Genomic DNA, 22,707 nt, shown 5'->3' on the forward strand with positions numbered 1-22,707 from the left:
GGTAAATCAAAATGGTATTGCTGCAAATGTCATCTTGTCTAGCAACAAACAAGCTGCCATACAGCTCCATCAGTGAAGTAAAAAAGTCAGAATACAGTGACACAAAAACAATTCATTTTTCTATAAAATTGTTATTATTGCCTAAAAACGCCAAAACATGAAACAATTATATAAAGTTAGTATCCCTGTTATGGTACTGACCCGAAAAATAAAAATGCCTTATCAATTTTACCAAACAGTGAATAGCATAAAAAGATACAAAATCAATCCCTGAATTGCTGTTTTTTGTTTATTCTGTCTCTCAAAAATATGAATAAAAAGTGATCAAAAAATGTCATGTGCCTGAAAATCGAACAAAAAAAAAGTCACCTATTCCCGCAATAAACAAGCCCTCGTATGACTCTGCTAGCAGAAATACTGAAATATTATAGCTCTCAAAATATGGCGATGGAAACATTTAAATGGAAACCCCAAATTAAGTGTTCAGAGTAGAGAGCAGGATAAATGTGATCCCAAACATTATGTAAAATATTTATAAATAAAAGCTTCAACTCCATCCACAAAAAAAAATTCACTCAGGTCTGTCATCTATTAAGGGCAATATAGGGGGCTTCTACGTTACTGGTAGCACAAAAGTACTAGAAAGGCGCTATGATTCCTCGCCCTACAAAAGTAATCTAGTGAATTCTGTGATCCCAAATCCAAATGCTCCTCTCCCTTCTGAGCCCCACACTGTGCCAAAATCACATTTTGCGTCTACATGTTTGGGCACTACAATGTATGGTCTCTACAACTTTCCTGACACTACAATGTATGGGCACTATATTGCAAATTGCCTCATCAGAGAAAAAGAGGACTTGAACTCTATGATGCCACCTGTTGGAAGTAGCGATCCTACAAGTCAACCCTTTAACGAGTCTTACAGCCTTGACAAGCCAGAGCTGGTATGTTACTCTCCACAAGGAGAAACCTTACCCCTTAGACCCCAGTCCAGAGCCTCTCATCTAGCTAAATCAGTTCTCATGCTTCACACTGACGAGCGCCAACAGCCCGAAACACCGTGTCTGCGAATTGAGATACTGATTTGGCTTTTATCCTGTTATATTGCAAGACTTGTTAAAGGGTTAATTGTGACTTGTAGGATCGCTACTTCCAACAGGTGGCGCTATAGAGTTTAAGTCCTCTTTGTCTCTGAAGAGGCAGTTTGCATATTAAATTTGGCAGAGGAGCATTGCACGACGAATAATCCTCATTACCTTGGCAAGCTAGAGCTGGTATGTCACGCTCCACAAGGAGAAACCTTACCCCTTAGACCTCGGGCACTATATTGACAGATATGCAATTTTCACTAAGCAACAAACATTGCTGCTTGTTTCTGGAAAACACCCATGGGTCATTTAAGGGGGAATTCTGCTCTTCTGGCACTTATGGCCTCTGTTTATGGAGTCTGCAAACTAATCTATAAAAATTTGTTCTCCATGAACAAAATAGTGCTCCTTCCCTCCCGAGTCTCTACGTATGGCTATGCAGTACTGTGCTTCCACATATGGGATATTGCCATGTTCAGCTGAAATTGTATGTCAAATTTTGGTGCTGTTTTTACCCATTTTCACTTGTGAAAATTAGGGTTGAGCGAAATGGGTCGTTCATTTTCAAAAGTCGCCGACTTTTGGCAAAGTCGGGTTTCATGAAACCCGACCCGACCCCTGTGCGGGGTCGGCCATGCGGTACGCTACTTTCGCGCCAAAGTCGCGTTTCAATGATGCGAAAAGCGCCATTTCTCAGCCAATGAAGGTGAACGCAGAGTGTGGGCAGCGTGATGACATAGATCCTGGTCCCCACCATCTTAGAGAAGGGCATTGCAGTGATTGGCTTGCTGTCTGCGGCGTCACAGGGGCTATAAAGGGGCGTTCCCGCCGACCGCCTTGTTACTGCTGCTGATCTGAGCTTAGGGGGAGGTTGCTGCCGCTTCATCAGAAGCAGGGATAGCGTTAGGCAGGGTCCATTAACCCCCAAACCGCTTGTGCTGTAGCGATTTCCACTGTCCAACACCACCTTCGGTGTGCAGGGATAGTGGAGGCTCCCTGGTAGCTGCATTGCTGTGTGTACGCCGCTGTGCAAACCAACTGCTTTTTTCAAAGCACAAATCCTCTTGTTCCTTCCTTTCTGCACAGCTATCTTTTTTGTTTGTCCACACTTTTTATTTAATTTGTGCATCAGTCCACTCCTTATTGCTGCCTGCCATACCTGGCACTGCAGGGAGATAGTAATTGTAGGACAGTCCCTGTTTTTTTTTTTTTTTGTGGGAGATTAAGATTGGCATTTCTGCTAGAGTGCCATCCCTGTGTGTGCCATCTCTCACTCAGTGGGCCATAGAAAGCCTATTTATTTTTTTGGTTGATTTGGGTTCTAAATTCTACCTGAAAAAATCAATAAATCAATCAGTGGGAGATAAATATTGGCCTCTGGGCTTGTGTGCCACTCCTGACTCCTGTGTGTGCCATCTCTCACTCAGTGGGCCATAGAAAGCCTATTTATTTTTTTATTTGGTTTCTAAATTCTCCCTGAAAAAATCATTTTATTTTATTTGGTTTCTAAATTCTTCCTGAAAAAATCATTTTATTTTATTTTGTTTCTAAAGTCTCCCTGAAAAAAAAAAAAATCAGTGGGAGATTAATATTGCCCTTTCTGCTTGTGTGCCAGTCTTGACTCCTGGGTGTGCCATCTCTCTCTCTCAAATAGTGGGCCATAGAAAGCCTGTTTTTTTTTGGTTGATTTGGGTTCTAAATTCTACCTGAAAAAATCAATAAATCAATCAGTGGGAGATAAATATTGGCCTCTGGGCTTGTGTGCCACTCCTGACTCCTGTGTGTGCCATCTCTCACTCAGTGGGCCATAGAAAGCCTATTTATTTTTTTATTTGGTTTCTAAATTCTCCCTGAAAAAATCATTTTATTTTATTTGGTTTCTAAATTCTTCCTGAAAAAATCATTTTATTTTATTTTGTTTCTAAAGTCTCCCTGAAAAAAAAAAAAATCAGTGGGAGATTAATATTGCCCTTTCTGCTTGTGTGCCAGTCTTGACTCCTGGGTGTGCCATCTCTCTCTCAAATAGTGGGCCATAGAAAGCCTATTTTTTTTGGTTGATTTGGGTTCTAAATTCTACCTGAAACAATCAATAAATCAATCAGTAGGAGATAAATATTGGCCTCTGGGCTTGTGTGCCACTCCTGACTCCTGTGTGTGCCATCTCTCACTCAGTGGGCCATAGAAAGCCTATTTTTTTTTTTTGGTTGATTTGGGTTCTAAATTCTACCTGAAGAAATCAATAAATCAATCAGTGGGAGATAAATATTGGCCTCTGGGCTTGTGTGCCACTCCTGACTCCTGTGTGTGCCATCTCTCACTCAGTGGGCCATAGAAAGCCTATTTATTTTGTTTGGTTGATTTGGGTTCTAAATTCTACCTGAAAAAATCAATAAATCAATCAGTGGGAGATAAATATTGGCCTCTGGGCTTGTGTGCCACTCCTGACTCCTGTGTGTGCCATCTCTCACTCAGTGGGCCATAGAAAGCCTATTTATTTTTTTGGTTGATTTGGGTTCTAAATTCTACCTGAAAAAATCAATAAATCAATCAGTGGGAGATAAATATTGGCCTCTGGGCTTGTGTGCCACTCCTGACTCCTGTGTGTGCCATCTCTCACTCAGTGGGCCATAGAAAGCCTATTTTTTTTTATTTGGTTTCTAAATTCTTCCAGAAAAAATCATTTTATTTTATTTTGTTTCTAAAGTCTCCCTGAAAAAAAAATAAAAAAAAATGGGAGATTAAGGGCCCCTTTCCACTTGTGAGAAAAACGGACGCGTGCAATCCGATAAAAAATCGGATTGCACTCGGACCAATGTTTTTCAATAGATGACATTCCATTTGCGATTTTTTTCCCAGCCGAAATCGGACTGAGAAAAATCTGTGTCGGCTGAGAAAAAAAGCTCCCAGGCTTTCTAGGAAAGCTCCCACGATCTATGAACAGCCAGCAGAGAGCGCCTCACCGCAAATGCAGGTAAATATAGATCATTGACCTATATTTAGCTTAATTCCCTGGGGTTTTGCAGCGAGGAGTAGCGTTGCATTAGCAGAACTCCTGGCTGCAAAATGTTTTAACCCCTTCAGAAGGATTTACATCGTTGGACTTTACAGATCTGCGGAAGGTATGTATATTGTTGGTTTATTATTTTTTTTGGTCACAGAACGAGGGTCTTCACTGAGTGGATTGGGCGTTAAATAAAATATTACAACAACCTTTGTTTTTATTTCATTAAAATAATTTTTAATAATGTGTTTGTGTATTTTTTAACCCTTTACTAGTATTGGATTAATAATGGATAGGTGTCATAATTGACGCCTCTCCATTATTAATTAGGCTTAATGTCACCTTACAATAGCAAGGTGGCATTAACCCTTCATTACCAGATATCCCACCGCTACACGGTGTTGTGAATTCTGTGGCAGAGCTCCCTCCTGTGGTCACAAGTGGTACTTCGGCTGATTCTCTCTGTGAGCTTCCGTTGGTGGAGGAAAGTGGTACTGCGGCGTCTGAGTTTCCTTCCTCAGGTGTTGTGGTGAAGTCGTTAGGTGCTGCTCTATTTAACTCCACCTAGTGCTTTGATCCTGGCCTCCTGTCAATGTTCTAGTATTGGACCTGTTTCCTCCTGGATCGTTCCTGTGGCCTGCTGCTCTGCATAGCTAAGTTCCGCTTTTGCTTTTTGTTTGCTGTTTTTTTCTGTCCAGCTTGCTTATTTGTTTTCTCGTGCTTGCTGGAAGCTCTGGGACGCAGAGGGTGTACCTCCGTGCCGTTAGTTCGGTATGGAGGGTCTTTTTGCCCCCTTTGCGTGGTTGTTTGTAGGGTTTTGTGTTGACCGCAAAGTTACCTTTCCTATCCTCGCTCTGTTCAGAAAGTCGGGCCTCACTTTGCTAAATCTATTTCATCTCTACGTTTGTCTTTTCATCTTAACTCACAGTCATTATATGTGGGGGCTGCCTTTTCCTTTGGGGTATTTCTCTGAGGCAAGGTAGGCTTATTTTCTATCTTCAGGCTAGCTAGTTTCTCAGGCTGTGCCGAGTTGCATAGGGAGCGTTAGGCGCAATCCACGGCTGCCTCTAGTGTGTGGTTGGAGAGGATTAGGGATTGCGGTCAGCAGAGTTTCCACGTCTCAGAGCTCGTTCTTTGTTTTTGGGTTATTGTCAGATCACTGTATGTGCTCTGATCGCTATGTCCATTGTGGTACTGAATTACCAGATCATGACAACACGGGAATGGGAAGAGAGTGGCCAAGTGCCAGAATAGGCGCATCTTCCAGATGTGCCTTTTCTGGGGTGGCTGGGGGCAGGTGTTTTTAGCCAGGGGGGGGGCCATTAACCATGGACCCTCTCCAGGCTATTAATATCTGCCCTCAGTCACTGATTTTACTACTCTGGCGGAGAAAATTGCGCGGGAGCCCACGCCAATTTTTTCCGCCATTTAACCCTTAAATATAATAGCTAGAACGGCCAAATTTTGCATAGACACACTACTGACATTAGTAGTGTGGAATATGCAAAAAAAATGGTAATATGAGATGGTTTACTGTATGTAGACCAGGTCTCATATCATGTCGGGTTTAGGAAGGAGAAGGCAAAAGCCGGTAATTGAATTACCAGCTTTAAAGCTGTCTCGCGCTGCATTAAATATAAATATATATATATATAGGTGTCTCTCTGACATATATATATGCATATATACCTATTCTATGTGTATATATCTACTCTAATCTAACCTGTCAGTGTGATTTTACTGTACTCTGCTCTGAATTACTGGCTTTTCAAAGGAGACCCGTGCGTAAAAATCGGACAGCAATACGGATGTCATACGGATGTTGCGATAAAAAAATCGCATGACACTCGCATGGCACTCGCAGACGTTACATCAGTTTTTTCGGTCCGTAAATCGGACCGTTTTTTTCTCACACTAGTGGAAAGGGGCCCTAATATTGACATTTGTGCTTGAGTGACAGTCCTGCGTGTGTGGCATCTCTGTGATTTGGTGCCACAGAAAACAGAGTGTGTAATATTGTGCCTGATTTTCCTTGCGGTCTCACCAACCTGTAAAGGGATATCGAAATCATACTGAAGTTATAGCTCACCGTGTAAGTTGTTTGACAGCAACAAATAAAGTTACTTTGGTTAAGTTTTTAAAACAATGAGGAAGTCTGGTGCAAGAGGTCGTGGCCGTGGGCGTTCATTGTCAGCTGGTAATGATGGTAGTGGTAGTGGAGCATCAGGTGGTCGTGGGAAAAAAAATATTCCACCTAAGTCTGGAGCTGTGGAGCCAGGTTCGTCGTCAGGCTACACAAGGCCTCGAACGCTCTCTTTTCTGGGAGTAGGAAAACCGCTTTTAAAGCCGGAGCAGCAACAGCAAGTTTTGGCTTACCTTGCTGACTCAGCCTCTAGCTCTTTTGCCTCCTCTTCTGAAACTGGTAAATGTAAAAGCAGCGCGTCGTTTGTGGATGTTCACGGTCAGGGACAAGTCGCTTCCTTGTCCTCTTCAGCAAAAACAACAACAAGAGAGAAGGATGCAGCAGGCGACACAATGGGTTACTCCATGGAGCTCTTTACACATACCGTCCCTGGCTTAGAAAGTGAAGCAGTTAACAGGCCATGCCCATTACAAGTAGATTCTGACATGGAGTGCACTGATGCACAGCCACAGCCAGACTACTATGCTGGTCCTTTGACTCAGACCACAACATTGCCCTCTCAGGGTACTGATCCACAATCAGACCCTGATGAGACTATGTTGCCCCGTCACAAACGCTATACCACCGACCGACACGGTGACACAGACGAAGTTGCACACGAGCTAGAAGAGGAGGTTATAGATGACCCAGTTGTTGACCCCAATTGGCAGCCATTGGGGGAACAGGGTGCAGGCGGCAGTAGTTCTGAAGCGGAGGTGGAGGAGGGGCCGCAGCAGGCATCAACATCGCAACAGGTTCCATCTGCCGGGCCCATATCTGGCCCAAAACGTGTGGCAAAGCCAAAACCTGTTGGAGGACAGCATGGCCATCCGGTTAAAGCTCAGTCTGCAATTCCTGAAAAGGGATCCGATGCTAGGAAGAGTGCAGTCTGGCATTTTTTTAAACAACATCCAATTGATCAGCGCAAAGTCATCTGTCAAAAATGTTCAAATAGCTTAAGCAGAGGTCAGAATCTGAAAAGTCCCAATACAAGTTGCATGCATAGACATTTAATCACCATGCATTTGCAAGCCTGGACTAACTACCAAACGTCCCTTAAGGTTGTAGCACCCTCGGCCAATGAAGCTAGTCAGCAACGCAACATCCCTTCCGTCACTGTAAGGCCACCATTTTCCGCACCACCGGCAGTATCTGTGCAGGTTTCTTTGCCAGCCCAAAGCAGTCAGGGTCAGGGAATCACCAGTTTTGTTGGAGGAAATACTGCATCTAGGGCACCGGCGGAAACAATACCGTCTCCAACCATCTCTCAGTCTGCCATGTCCACCGGCACACCCGCTAGTTCCACGATCTCCAGCTCTCCAGTCCAGCTCACCCTACATGAGACTCTGGTTAGAAAAAGGAAGTACTTATCCTCGCATCCGCGTACACAGGGTTTTAACGCCCACATAGCTAGCCTAATCTCGTTAGAGATGATGCCCTACCGGTTAGTTGAAAGCGAAGCTTTCAAAGCCCTGATGGAGTACGCTGAACCACGCTACGAGCTACCCAGTCGACACTTTTTTTCCAGGAAAAGCCATCCCAGCCCTGCACCAGCATGTTAAACAGCGCATCGTCCATGCACTCAGGCAATCTGTGAGTACAAAGGTGCACCTGACTACAGATGCATGGACCAGTAGGCATGGCCAGGGACGTTACGTGTCCATCACGGCACACTGGGTGAATGTGGTGGATGCAGGGTCCACAGGGGACATCAATTTCGGGACAGTTGTGCCTAGCCCACGGTCTAGGAAACAGTTGGCTGTAGGCGTTCGCACCCCCTCATCCTCGTCCTCCTGCAGAAGCGAGAGCTCTTCCACAGACCGCAGTCGCCCAACCACTCCATCGGCAGCTGACACTGTTGCACACCAGTTGTCCCATCATGGGCCAGCTACTGGCAAGCGTCAGCAGGCTGTATTGGCTATGAAGTGTTTGGGCGACAACAGACACACCGCGGAAGTTCTGTCCGAGTTCTTGCAGAAAGAAACGCAGTCGTGGCTGGGCACTGTAGATCTTGAGGCAGGCAAGGTAGTGAGTGATAACGGAAGGAATTTCATGGCTGCCATCTCCCTCTCCCAACTGAAACACATTCCTTGCCTGGCTCACACCTTAAACCTGGTGGTGCAGTGCTTATTGAAAACTTATCCTGGGTTCTCTGACCTGCTCCTCAAAGTGCGTGGACTTTGCTCACATATCCGCCGTTCGCCTGTACACTCCAGCCGTATGCAGACCTATCAGCGGTCTTTGAACCTTCCCCAGCATCGCCTAATCATAGACGTTGCAACAAGGTGGAACTCAACACTGCACATGCTTCAGAGACTGTGCGAACAGAGGCGGGCTGTTATGTTTTTGTGGGAGGATACACATACACGGGCAGGCAGTAGGATGGCAGACATGGAGTTGTCAGGTGTGCAGTGGTCGAAGATACAAGACATGTGTCAAGTCCTTCAGTGTTTTGAGGAATGCACACGGCTGGTTAGTGCAGACAACGCCATAATAAGCATGAGCATCCCCCTAATGTGTCTGCTGATCCAAAGTTTGACGCACATAAAGGATCAGGCGTCTGCACCAGAGGAAGAGGAAAGCCTTGATGACAGTCAGCCATTGTCTGGTCAGGGCAGTGTACAGGACGAGTTAGCGGGCAAAGAGGAGGTGGAGGACGAGGAGGATGATGGGGATGAGTATATTTTTAATGAGGAAGCTTTCCCGGGGGCACTGGAAATTGGTTGCGTGGCAAGGCCGGGTTCTGGTTTTTTGAGGGACACAAGTGACGTAGATTTGCCTGAAACTGCCCCTCAACCAATCACAACCGCAGATTTGACAACTGGAACTTTGGCCCACATGGCGGATTATGCCTTACGTATCCTCAAAAGGGACACACGCATTACTAAAATGATGAACGATGACAATTACTGGTTGGCCTGCCTCCTTGATCCTCGCTATAAAGGCAAATTGCAAAATATTATGCCACATGAGAACTTGGAACTAATATTAGCAACCAAACAATCAACTCTTGTTGACCGTTTGCTTCAGGCATTCCCAGCACACAGCGCCCGTGATCGTTCTCACACGAGCTCCAGGGGACAGCAGACCAGGAGTGTTAGGGGTGCACACATCAGAAGTGGCGTTGGACAGAGGGGTTTTCTGACCAGGTTGTGGAGTGATTTTGCTATGACCGCAGACAGGACAGGTACTGCTGCATCAATTGAAAGTGACAGGAGACAACATTTGTCCAGTATGGTTACAAACTATTTTTCATCCCTTATCGATGGTCTCCCTCAACCGTCATTCCCATTTGATTACTGGGCATCCAAATTAGACACCTGGCCAGATTTGGCAGAATATGCATTGCAGGAGCTTGCTTGCCCGGCAGCTAGTGTCCTATCAGAAAGAGTATTCAGTGCTGCAGGTTCAATATTAACCGAAAAAAGGACTTGTCTGGCTACCCAAAATGTTGATGATCTAACATTCATTAAAATGAACCACAACTGGATTTCGAATTCTTTTGCCCCACCTTGCCCGGCCGACACCTAGCTTTCCTATGAAAAGCTCTTGCCTGTGGACTACTGTGAATTACTTTTCTAATGTCTTAATTTGCTGCAGCTGATTGTCCAGCATACGACATGTTTACACCTCCCTAAATGGCCAAATTCCCCACACGGGGCCGTGGTATCGCGACTTGGCGCAAGCACCCGTGAGAGTGCTGTTTGTCTGAAGAGGTGGGTGTGCCCGCTTTTGGTCGACAGCACTGCCACTGGGTCCCTCATAGTACAATAAAGTGTCTCTGGCGGTGGTGGTGCGCACCCAACGTCAGACACACTGTTGTAACATGAGGGGCCCTGGGCCTGTACCGCCGGCCACAAGAGAGTTCACCCACCCCCAGGTCAAACATTGCTCTACCACTTCCACAGTTATCTCTCACACTTCCACCAATGTTTAGTCTATGCGCTGACATCCTTCCATTCCTGCCACTGACAATACCATTGTGTTGACATGTATGATGGTACTTAACATAGTCAGGGGCAGTGTCCTCTATTTACCAAAGTAAATACTTTGCGCCAAATTAGTAGGTCTGAAACTACGCAGAGGATCCCACCCCTGTACCTAATGATTGCACCCTTTAGTGTTTTCGTTTTGTTTTAATGCGAGACATTCACATTTATTTATTGTTTTGGACTACTAACTGGCAGACACTCATTACAATCGGCCTCCGCTGACCAGACCACTGCTGCCCGTGTACCCCTTGGAACCAATTTTAAATTGCCTACAGCCAGCCCAATTTTATTATGTTAGGCCTTCGAAGCCTGTCTGCGGTCCCTCCTTCCACTAGGCCTCCACTGACCTGTCTACTGCTGCCCGTGTACCCCTGGAACCAATTATAAAGTGCCTACAGCCTGTCCAATTTTATTATGTTAGGCCTTCGAAGCCTGTCTGCGGTCCCTCCTTCCACTAGGCCTCCACTGACCTGTCTACTGCTGCCCGTGTACCCTTGGAACCAATTATAAAGTGCCTACAGCCTGTCCAATTTTATTATGTTAGGCCTTCGAAGCCTGTCTGTGGTCCCTCCTTCCACTAGGCCTCCACTGACCTGTCTACTGCTGCCCGTGTACCCCTGGAACCAATTATAAAGTGCCTATAGCCTGTCCAATTTTATTATGTTAGGCCTTCGAAGCCTGTCTGCGGTCCCTCCTTCCACTAGGCCTCCACTGACCTGTCTACTGCTGCCCGTGTACCCCTGGAACCAATAATAAAGTTCCTACATGTTATGACCCCAATGGCGAGGGTCTCAGAGGAACGTGGAAGTCTGCAAGATACAAAAATCCAGCTCATAGGGCAGTGGTAACTGGGTTGACCATATATCTACTCCTAACGCCAACACTAGAAGTAGCCGGGGGTCATACCTACGTTGATCCTAGATGACTCGCGCCAGCCGGAGAATCTAAATACCCCTAGTAGAGGAAAACAAAGACCTCTCTTGCCTCCAGAGAAAGGGACCCCAAAGCAGGATAGAAGCCCCCCACAAATAATAACGGTGAGGTAAGAGGAAATGACAAACACAGAAATGAACCAGGTTTAGCACAGAGAGGCCCGCTAACTAATAGCAGAATATAGAAAGGTAACTTATATGGTCAACAAAAAACCCTATCAAAAATCCACACTGGAAATTCAAGAACCCCCGAACCGTCTAACGGTCCGGGGGGAGAACACCAGCGCCCTAGAGCTTCCAGCAAAAGTCAGGATACAGATTAGGAACAAGCTGGACAAAAATACAAAACCAAAAACAAATAGCAAAAAGCAAAGTAAATGACTTAGCTGAATAACCGGACCAGGATCAGTAGACAAGAGCACAGCAGATTAGCTCTGATAACTACGTTGCCAGGCATAGAACTGAGTGTCCAGGGAGCTTATAAAGCAACGCCCCTAACTAACGACCCAGGTGCGGATAAAAGGAAAGACAGAAAAACCAGAGTCAAAAAACTAGTAACCACTAGAGGGAGCCAAAAAGCAAATTCACAACACTACAGCCTGTCCAATTTTATTATGTTAGGCCTTCGAAGCCTGTCTGCGGTCCCTCCTTCCACTAGGCCTCCACTGACCTGTCTACTGCTGCCCGTGTACCCCTGGAACCAATTATAAAGTGCCTACAGCCTGTCCAATTTTATTATGTTAGGCCTTCAAAGCCTGTCTGCGGTCCCTCCTTCCACTAGGCCTCCACTGACCAGACCACTGCTGCCCGTGTACCCCGGGAACCAATTTTAAATTGCCTACAGCCAGCCCAATTTATTATGTTAGGCCTTCGAAGCCTGTCTGCGGCCCGTTCTTTCTACTACTCCCACACTGACCAGACCACTGCTGCCCGTGTACCCCTGGAACCAATGTTAAAGTGCCTACAGCCCAATATTTTTTTATGTTAGGCCTTCGAAGCCTGTCTGCGGCCCGTTCTTTCTACTACTACTACAATGACCAGTCTACTGCTGCCCGTGTACCCCTGGAACCAATGTTAAAGTGCCTACAGCCCAATATTTTTTTATGTTAGGCCTTCGAAGCCTGTCTGCGGCCCGTTCTTTCTACTACTACTACACTGACCAGTATACTGCTGCCCATGTACCCCTGGAACCAATGTTAAAGTGCCTACAGCCCAATATTTTTTTATGTTAGGCCTTCGAAGCCTGTCTGCGGCCCGTTCTTTCAACTACTCCTACACTGACCAGACCACTGCTGCCTGTGTACCCCTGGAACCTATTTAAAAGTGCCTACTGTTACGTCCGCTGCACATACTTACCCGGCTTCTTCCATCCCTCGGCGCACTCGCGATCCTGTCCCTCGCCGGCTCACGGCGTCCGGTCTCTCTGCACATGCGCGGTCTCGTTTCCTCCGTCGCAGAGCCTTCTGGGAGGTCGCGACCCGATGGCTCCGCCCCAACATGGCGGCTCCCATCGGGTATTTCTTCCCGGCGTCTTTCCAGGCAAGACGCCTTTGCTTTGTAGGTGCACTGTCTGCCGTCAGTGTCCCTATGCCCTAGGCTCCCCTGTATCAGTATCTTTTCCCTGCTTAGTTTTCGCTTTGTCTCAGTGTTATGTCCTGCCTAGTCCCGTGTTCCTGCTGTGTCCTGCCAAGCTCCGTGTTCCTGCTGTGTCCTGCCAAGTTCCGTGTTCCTGCTGTGTCCTGCCAAGTTCCGTGTTCCTGCTGTGTCCTGCCAAGTTCCGTGTTCCTGCTGTGTCCTGCCAAGTTCCGTGTTCCTGCTGTGTCCTGCCAAGTTCCGTGTTCCTGCTGTGTCCTGCCAAGTTCCGTGTTCCTGCTTTGTCCTGCCAAGTTCCGTGTTCCTGCTGTGTCCTGCCAAGTTCCGTGTCCCTGCTGTGTCCTGCCAAGTTCCGTGCTCCTGCCGTGTCCTGCATCGTCTCGTGTTCCTGTCATTATCAGTTAAGTCCTGTTTTCCTATTATTCCCCGCCATTCCAATAGCTCTGTGGTCTCCTTCTTTATCTTGGGTCGTCCCTTTGGCTCTAGCTGTTGTGTCTCCATTCCCCCGAGGTCCTGCTCCTAACACTCCCTGTATAGGGGGTGATTCCATCTGGTCCGCTCGACCCCGGGGGCTCTAGAGTCACGACCCAGAGGGTCCACTCTCGGATTTCTGTCCGAATCCCTACACCTACAGCCCAATATTTTTTTATGTTAGGCCTTCGAAGCCTGTCTGTGGCCCGTTCTTTCTACTACTCCTACACTGACCAGACCACTGCTGCCTGTGTACCCCTGGAACCTATTTAAAAGTGCCTACAGCCCAATATTTTATTATGTTAGGCCTTAGAAGCCTGTCTGCGGCCCGTTCTTTCTACTACTCCTACACTGACCAGTCTACTGCTGCCCGTGTACCCCTTGAACCAATGTTAAAGTGCCTACAGCCCAATATTTTTTTATGTTAGGCCTTCGAAGCCTGTCTGCGGCCCGTTCTTTCTACTACTCCTACACTGACCAGACCACTGCTGCCCGTGTACCCCTGGAACCTATTTAAAAGTGCCTACAGACCAATATTTTTTATGTTAGGCCTTCGAAGCCTGTCTGCGGCCCGTTCTTTCTACTACTACTACACTGACCAGTCTACTGCTGCCCGTGTACCCCTGGAACCAATGTTAAAGTGCCTACAGCCCAATATTTTTTTATGTTAGGCCTTCGAAGCCTGTCTGCGGCCCGTTCTTTCTACTACTCCTACACTGACCAGTCTACTGCTGCCCGTGTACCCCTTGAACCAATGTTAAAGTGCCTACAGCCCAATATTTTTTTATGTTAGGCCTTCGAAGCCTGTCTGCGGCCCGTTCTTTCTACTACTCCTACACTGACCAGACCACTGCTGCCCGTGTACCCCTGGAACCTATTTTTAATTGCATAGAGCATCCTTTTTTTAATAGTAGGCGTACAAAGTCTGTCTGCGGTCCACTATTGAAATTGTCCTCCACTGCCCAGAGCAATGCTGCCTGTGTACCCCTGTAACCTTTTTTAAGCTGCAGTGAGCCACATTTTTGGTTTAAGGCCTACTACCTGTGTCTGTCTGCGCCACTCAATACAGCTGTGTTCCTTTGAAAAAAGCTGAGCGTCAATAGTCTTGTTTTCAGCCTCTAGGAATTTTAAAACTGCATTGGGGCTACAACTTTGGTAGGGCCTACTAACGGTGTCTGCCGCCCCAAGGTGTGCCCCAGGTTTCGTCCACATTGCTTAGATCTTCCTACTCTCGTTTAGTAGTTGTTGCAAACTACACTGCATTAGGCCTACAAATTTGGTATGGGGTGTAGAGAGACGGTGTGTTACACTCCAAGGTGTTCCCCAGGTTTCGTCCACATTGCTTCGATCTTCCTACTCTCGTTTAGTAGTTGGTGAAAACTACACTGCATTAGGCCTACAAATTGGGTATGGGGTGTAGAGACGGTGTGTTCCACTCCAAGGTGTTCCCCAGGTTTCCTCGCCATTGCTTCGGTCTTCAGACTCTCGTTTAGTAGTTGTTGGAAACTACACTGCATTAGGCCTACAAATTGGGTATGGGGTGTAGAGACGGTGTCTTCCACTCCAAGGTGTTCTCCAGGCTGCCTTTCCTGAGCTTCTATCTTCAGGCTCTTGTTAAATAGTGGTTAAATGGAACAACTGCATTTGGCGTACTAGTTGGTTTGGGGCCTACTAACAGTGTCTGCCGCTCCTTGCTGTTCTCCTGGTTTCCTGTCCTGAAATTCCATTTTCAGGCTCTCGTTAAGTAGTTGTTAATGTTAGACTGCATTTGGCCTACTAGTTGGGTTGGGGCCTACTATCGGTGTCTGCCACTCCTTGCTGTTCTTCTCCACTGAACAAAGCTGTGCCGCCTGTTTACTACGGTTGCCAATTTTGAACTGCATTTCGACTACTTACTGATTTGGGCCTACTCTCTGTGTCAGCCTCTCATTCCAGTTGTCCTCCACTGTAATGCCCCCTGTTTAGTCCTGTGTTACCAATTTTGAACTGCATTTAGCCAACTTTATTCTTTGGACCTATATCTGTGTTTCCTCCTCATCCTGCCCATAGCCCAGCCAGTGATAGATGAGTCTGCTGGTACATTGACCCATAACGCAACATTCCCCGTGCACGCTACACAGCAAGATTGTGACCCTGCTGAAAGTCAGGTTCCTCTTCCCGCATACCATACCACCTTACACGGGGACAAAGAGGAAGGTGCAGATGAAAGTGCAGGTTCCTTCATCAGGTGGGGGGAGGAATACTAGTTGGCGACGTCACTGGCACAGGGCCTCTCATAGTACGCAAAAGTGTTGCTGCCGGTGGGAGGCGCCCCCGCCGTGCAAACACACCGCCGTACTTTGAGGGGCCCTGTGCCAGTGCCAATGCCAACGAGTGGGCCCCCCCCGCTTGCTCAGGATCACAGCACTTGCAAAGTTGAAATACTTACCTCTCCCTGCTCCACTGCCGTGACGTGGTCCAGATTTCCTGGGCCCACTAATTACTTGAACCAGCCCTACCCCCCACAACTTTAGCCAAATGACCCCCAATTTCAAATGCCTTCCAATTATTATAAGGTAAATTACGATTGACAAGCTTCTGTAACAAGAATGGATGTTTTTGCCATTAAAATGGGCAGTGTAGGTGTTTTCCTGGCCTCCACTCACTGCCGACTATGCTCCCCCATTGACTTGCATTGGGTTTCGTGTTTCGGTCGATACCCGACTTTTCGCGATAATCGGCCGATTCCACTCGACTCGACTTCTAAGATAGTCGGGTTTCGCGAAACACGGCTCGACTCTAAAAAGGTCAAGGTCGCTCAACCCTAGTGAAAATGTAAAATCTGGAGCTAAAGCAATTTTCTGTGGAAAAAATGTAACTATTTTTTCTTCACCGCCCAATGGTATAAAATTCTGTGACACACCTGTGTTGTCAATATACTCACTGTACACCTGTAATTGAGGTGTCATTTATAAATAGGGTCATTTTTGGGGGGTTCTGCTGTGCTGAGACCTCAGGGGTTCTGCTAATGTGACATGGCACCTGAAAACTAGAACAGCAAAATCTGCACTGTAATATGGCGCTCCTTCCCTTCTGAGCGTTGCACTGTGTCTCAAAAGTAGCTTTCACCTACTTATGAGGTACTGCCGTACTCAGGAAAAATTGCATAACAAATTGTATTGTTCGATTTCTCCTATTATCCCTTTAGAAAATTACAATCTTGAGGCCAAAGCATCAGTTTAGTAGAAAAAAAATAGTACTATTTGATACTCAGCTCAAGTTTACACAATTCTGTGAATCGCCTGAAAAGTTAAAAATACTCACTACTCTCCTAATGAGTTCCTCGAGAGGGGTAGTTTAAAAAATTGGGTCACTCATGGGGGTTTCTGCTGTTTCAGGGGCTCTCCAAATGTGACATTGGGACCACAACCCATTTCCTTACAATTCCGAGCCATGCCATGCAACCAAACAGTAGTTTTCCACCACATATGTGGTACTGGCATACTCAGGAGAAAATTCAAAACAAATTTGCGGATCCACTTTCACCTGTAACCCTGGTCTAGGAAGACTTCTTGTAGTCCCAAACTTCTTCCATTTAAGGATTATGGAGGCTAAAACAAAATTTTTATGGGAAAAATGCAATTTTCTGTTTTCACGATTTTACATTATAAAATTCTGTGAAGCACCTGGAGGTTCAAGCTGCTCATGATACATCTAGATAAATTCTTTAAGGGGTCATATTTGCAAAATGGGGTCGATTGTGTGGGGCACATGAGAAACTTTCCAAACGCGATATGGCATTAGCTCTTGATTCCAGCCAATGTTGCATTCCAAAAAACAAATAGTACTTGTTCCCTTCTGAGCCTTGCCGTGCACCCAGAGAGTAGTTTTCTCCTTCATAAGAGTATTGGCATACTCTTGAGAAATTGCACAACAAAACGTATGGTGCATTTTCTCCTGTTACTGTTATGAAAGAGCAAAAAGAGTAACATTTTTGTTGGGGTCATTATAAATTTCTGCGAAGCACCTGAAGGGTTAATAAACTTGTTGAATGTGGTTTTGAGCACCTCGAGGGGGTGCAGTTTTTAGAATGGTGTCACTTTGGGGTATTTTCTGTCAGATAGGCCCCTCAAAGTCACTTTACATGTGAGGTGGTCACTAAAAAATGGTTTTGTAAATTTGTTGGAAAAATGTGAAATTGTTAGAAGGGTTAATAGTTTGCGTTTCAATAATGATGCTGATGTGAAGTCGCCATGTGGGAAATGTTATTTATTAACTATTTTGTGTGACATAACTCTCTGGTTTAATGGAATAAAAATTAAAAGTTTAAAAATTGAAAAAAAAAATTGAAAAAGTCAAACTTTTCAATATTTTCACAAATAAACAGAAATAATATCGCTCTAAATTTCCTAGTAACACGAAGAACAATTTGTCACAATAAAACAATGTCAGAATCTCCGGATCCGCTGAATCTCCAGAGTTATTACCTCATAATGTGATGTCGGTCAGGTAGGAGGAAAAAGGGGGCAAAAGGGTTAATAGGACTCACAGGAGGAACCGGGGCCCCAGAAAGGAGAAGATCCAGGAGTGTCTGCCACATATATGGCTGTTCTGCGCGCAGGCACAGGACCTGTGATGAGGTCACAGGAGGGGAGGAGTCAGCAGTCACATGATCAGGGGCCTCAGTGTATGCAGGACTCTGCTGTGCTGGTTGTCATGGTGCTGGATGAGGGGAAGTTTCTGTGGGGGGTCAGGAGGGGTTTGCAGTGTGGATGTAGCAGAGCCGTGTGTGTACGAGGTGTAGGGAGCGGAGCCGCATGTGTACGGAGCGGAGCTGTGTGTGTACGAGGTGTACGGAGCCGAGCCGTGTGTGTACGAGGTGTACGGAGTGAAGCCGCATGTGTACGGGGTGTACGGAGCGGAGCTGTGTGTGTACGAGGTGTACTGAGTGGAGCCGTGTGTGTACGGGGTGTATGGAGCGAAGTCGTGTGTGTGCAAGGTGTATGGAGCAGGGCCGTGTGTGTACGGAGACGAGCCGTGTGTGTACGAGGTGTACAGAGCAGAGCCGTGTATGTACGAGATGTACGGAGCGGAGCCATGTGTGTACGAGGTGCATGGAGCGGAGCCATGTGTGTATGGAGCGGAGCCGTGTGTGTACGAGATGTACGGAGAGGAGTCGCGTGTGTATGAAGAGTATAGAGCAGAGCGACATGTGTACGAGGTGTACAGAACGGAGTCATTGGTGCACTGAGCGACGCTGCATATGTATGAAATGTATGGAGTAGAGCCGCGTGTGTGCGAGGTGTACAGAGCTTTGTGTGTGCGGAGCTGTGTGTAAGGACCCACTTATATGGAGCACTGTGTGTGCGGAGCCCTCATGCGGAGCCGTGTGTGTGCAGACCTGTGTGTTCGGAGCTGTGTGTACGGAGCTCTGTGTTTGCAGAGCCCTGTGTGTGCGGAGCCCAGTGAGTATGCTGTATACTCCCGTATACTCGCCATCTTCAGACATCGTGGCTCTTTATCACAGTATAGAAGAACTGACACCAGGCACACTGTAAAACTGCGGTTGGAAGTTTCTTGTTTCTCGCACTTATATTGATAACGTTAACCCCTTTGTGATCGATGATGTATACAGTGAGTATGGAAAGTATTCAGACCCCTTTAAATTTTCTACTCTCTGTTTCATTGCAGCCATTTGGTAAATTCAAAAAAGTTAATTTTTTCTCATTAATGTACACTCTACACACCATCTTGACTGAAAAAAATACAGAGATGTAGGCATTTTTGCAAATTTATTAAAAAAGAAAAACTGAAATATCACATGGTCATAAGTATTCAGACCCTTTGCTCAGTATTGAGTAGAAGCACCCTTTTGAGCTAGTACAGCCATGAGTCTTCTTGAGAATGATGCAACAAGTTTTTCACACCTGGATTTGGGGATCCTCTGCCATTCCTTGCAGATCCTCTCCAGTTGGATGGTGAATATTGCTGGACAGCCATTTTCGGGTGTCTCCAGAGATGCTCAATTGGGTTTAGGTCAGGGCTCTGGCTAAGCCAATCAAGAATGGTCACAGAGTTGTTCTGAAGCTACTCCTTTGTTATTTTAGCTGTGTGCTTAGGGTTATTGTCTTGTTGGAAGATGAACCATCTGCCAGAGGTGCACGCGTGTCCTGGTTTCTACGGCGCACACGCACACATCTCTCATTGATCCTGGCCGTGCCTTCTGTGTCGCTCTGTGGACTCTGACCCGGAAGGTATGCTTTCACTCTCCTTATCAGGCCGCCTCTTCCTCTCGGCGGTGCCTGATGGTCATTTGTGTTCTGCATATGAATCTGGCTCCACGTCTCTCCTGTGTTCCTTCCTGCCTTCTTGTTTGCTCACCTCCCATTGCTGTATTCTTTAGCTAATCCTGGCCTTCTCCTTTGCTCCCTCCTAGTGCCTGCCTTCCGGTGTCCTCCGTCCTGTCCATGTTCCAGTGTCCTTGTCTGCCTGCCAGCCTCCGTCCTCCACCTTGTCCGTGTTTCCAGTCTCCAGCTTGTCTGCCCATGTCCTCCGTCTGGTTCCTGCTTCCGCGCCTTGTCTTCCTGCTCGTTCTCTCCGTCCGGTCCGTATTTCCACGCCTTCCCTGTTTCTGTCTCCTCACTACTCCTTAAGGATCCCTATTAGTTGCCTTTTTGTCCGCCCTTCCTTACCAGCTGCCGTGGCGATAGTCTCCCTCGGGCCTGCCCCTAAGGCTCCCTGTATAGGGAGTGGTTCACTTGGTCAGCTCGCCCGTGGAAGGTTCGTTGTCACGGTCCAGTGGGTCCACCCTACAGTCTCCACAGTTAATCCTCACAGTACCATCAGGCCCACAGTATCATCAGGCCATGGACCCTGCTGGTACTCCTTTTTCCACTCAAAAAGAGCTTGGGGTTCTTCGTGAGAATCAGACCAGGATCATGGCCTTTTTAAAAGCCATGGAATTCCGCTTATCGGCGTTACAGCCCTCTGATCCTGGGAACGTGTCCCAGATGGCAAGTCTCCAGCAAGAGCTCACCCAGCAACGCGACACCCAGGGCCACATTCTTAATTATATTGCTTCGGTGGATAATCGTCTGCTTGCTATGAAGTCGGCCGCTTTCTCTCCCGTTCCCGCCCCCGCTCCGCATCCACCACCTCACCTGGCCAAACCTCCACGCTATAGTGGAGATCCTAAGTTATGTCGAGGTTTTTTAAATCAGTGCCAACTACACTTTGAGCTATTGCCGTAGCAATACCCCACTGATCGGGCCAAGGTGGCTTTTGTTGTGTCTCACCTGGAAGGGGAGGCTTTGGCCTGGGTGAATCCACTTTGGGAGCGGGACGATGCTCTAGTTTCCCAACTCGCCAATTTTTTGGAAATTTTCCGTAAGGTGTTCGATGAATCCGGACGCTTGGCCTCTACTACTGAGTACCTTTTTAATCTCCACCAAGGTTCTCTTTCTGTCGGCCAGTGTGCTATTCAATTTCGTACTTTGTCATCTGAGCTAGGATGGAATAACGAGGCCTTGGTGGGAGCCTTTTGGCGAGGTCTGTCTTCTCGAATCAAGGATGAGCTGGCGGGTCGTGACACACCAACGTCTTTGGAGGATCTCATATCCTTAGCTACCCGCATCGATCTTCGATTCCAGGAACGGCTTCGTGAAACAGCTAGAGAGAGAAGATCTTCTCGCCTATCTTCGGCTCCTTCTAGTTCTTCCTCTTTGCAATTGGTCTCTTCGCCTCCGGTTCCGGCTCCTGAACCCATGCAGGTGGATCGCCTTCGCCCAGCAGAACTACGCCGCAAAGAAAGAATTGCTCAAGGTCTCTGCTTCTACTGTGGCAGCGCGTCTCATCTTCTGCATTTTTGTCCGGTGAGGCCGGGAAATGCTTCCGCCTAGTCCAGGTAAGAGAGGCCTCCCTAGGTATCTGTGAATCCTCTCTACCTTTAACACTTTTTGTTTTAGTTAATCTTGGTACTAACCATTTTTCTGAGGTGGCTTATGTTGATTCTGGTGCTGCAGGGAACTTTATTCAGCTAGAGGCAGTCAAGAGACTCCATATTCCTGTCAAATCCTTGGAGATTCCCCGGCAGTTAGCTTCAGTCGATGGTAGGCCCTTGCGGGAGATCGTTACCCTCGTCACAGAAGAGGTGGAGTTACAGATCGGAGCTCTGCATCGGGAGAAGATTGCCTTCTATGTGCTGCCTTCGTTGTCTCGTACGTTCCTGTTGGGTCTTCCGTGGTTAAGAACTCATGAACCTGTCCTGGATTGGCGATCTGGTGATGTCCTACGCTGGGGTCACGTCTGTCAGACTAGGTGTCTTCTTTCCGTGCAACCTGTTAAGACTCTTCAGTCTAACCTGACACCTGCAGGTTTGCCTTCGGCCTACTGGTCCTTCTCGGACGTCTTCGACAAAAAAGAGGCGGAGTGTTATGACCAGGTGGTTAGGAGCACCCGGAATGACCTGATAGTTAAACCACATACCGGACGAACTCTGGGATGTGGGAACTCTGCTGACCGCAAGCCCTAATCCTATCACACACACTAGAAATAGCCGTGGAGCGCTCCTGACCAGACCTAGGTGCCTCGTCACAGCCTAAGGGCACACATCTCTCATTGATCCTGGCCGTGCCTTCTGCGTCGCTCTGTGGACTCTGACCCGGAAGGTATGCTTTCACTCTCCTTATCAGGCCGCCTCTTCCTCTCGGCGGTGCCTGATGGTCATTTGTGTTCTGCATATGAATCTGGCTCCGCGTCTCTCCTGTGTTCCTTCCTGCCTTCTTGTTTGCTCACCTCCCATTGCTGTATTCTTTAGCTAATCCTGGCCTTCTCCTTTGCTCCCTCCTAGTGCCTGCCTTCCGGTGTCCTCCGTCCTGTCCATGTTCCAGTGTCCTTGTCTGCCTGCCAGCCTCCGTCCTCCACCTTGTCCGTGTTTCCAGTCTCCAGCCTGTCTGCCCATGTCCTCCGTCTGGTTCCTGCTTCCGCGCCTTGTCTTCCTGCTCGTTCTCTCCGTCCGGTCCGTATTTCCACGCCTTCCCTGTTTCTGTCTCCTCACTACTCCTTAAGGATCCCTATTAGTTGCCTTTTTGTCCGCCCTTCCTTACCAGCTGCCGTGGCGATAGTCTCTCTCGGGCCTGCCCCTAACGCTCCCTGTATAGGGGGTGGTTCACTTGGTCAGCTCGCCCGTGGGAGGTTCGTTGTCACGGTCCAGTGGGTCCACCCTACAGTCTCCACAGTTAATCCTCACAGTACCATCAGGCCCACAGTATCATCAGGCCATGGACCCTGCTGATACTCCTTTTTCCGCTCAGAAAGAGCTTGGGGTTCTTCGTGAGAATCAGACCAGGATCATGGCCTTTTTAAAAGCCATGGAATCCCGCTTATCGGCGTTACAGCCCTCTGATCCTGGGAACGCGTCCCAGATGGCAAGTCTCCAGCAAGAGCTCACCCAGCAACGTGACACCCAGGG

The 22,707-nt window shown here is 47.3% G+C and overlaps 1 protein-coding gene across 2 annotated transcripts in view; it reads right to left on the reverse strand.

Moving 5' to 3' along the window:
• Window positions 1-17,858, reverse strand: part of LOC138663588 (zinc finger protein 773-like) — a 44,988-nt gene extending 27,130 nt beyond the window's left edge. The window contains exon 1 of one of the 2 annotated variants that reach the window (XM_069749848.1): window positions 17,726-17,857. Coding sequence is in view for 1 of the 2 variants with exons in the window: in XM_069749846.1 (XP_069605947.1) it covers window positions 17,788-17,838 (51 nt within the window). In the remaining variant the exon portion in view is untranslated. Of the gene's footprint in view, window positions 1-17,725 lie in introns of both variants that reach the window. The other variant, XM_069749846.1, reaches the window with a different exon arrangement.
• Between the last annotated feature and the right edge of the window lie 4,849 nt (window positions 17,859-22,707).

This window comes from Ranitomeya imitator, chromosome 2, assembly GCF_032444005.1.
Source record: "Ranitomeya imitator isolate aRanImi1 chromosome 2, aRanImi1.pri, whole genome shotgun sequence".
Taxonomy (NCBI): Eukaryota; Metazoa; Chordata; class Amphibia; order Anura; family Dendrobatidae; genus Ranitomeya; species Ranitomeya imitator.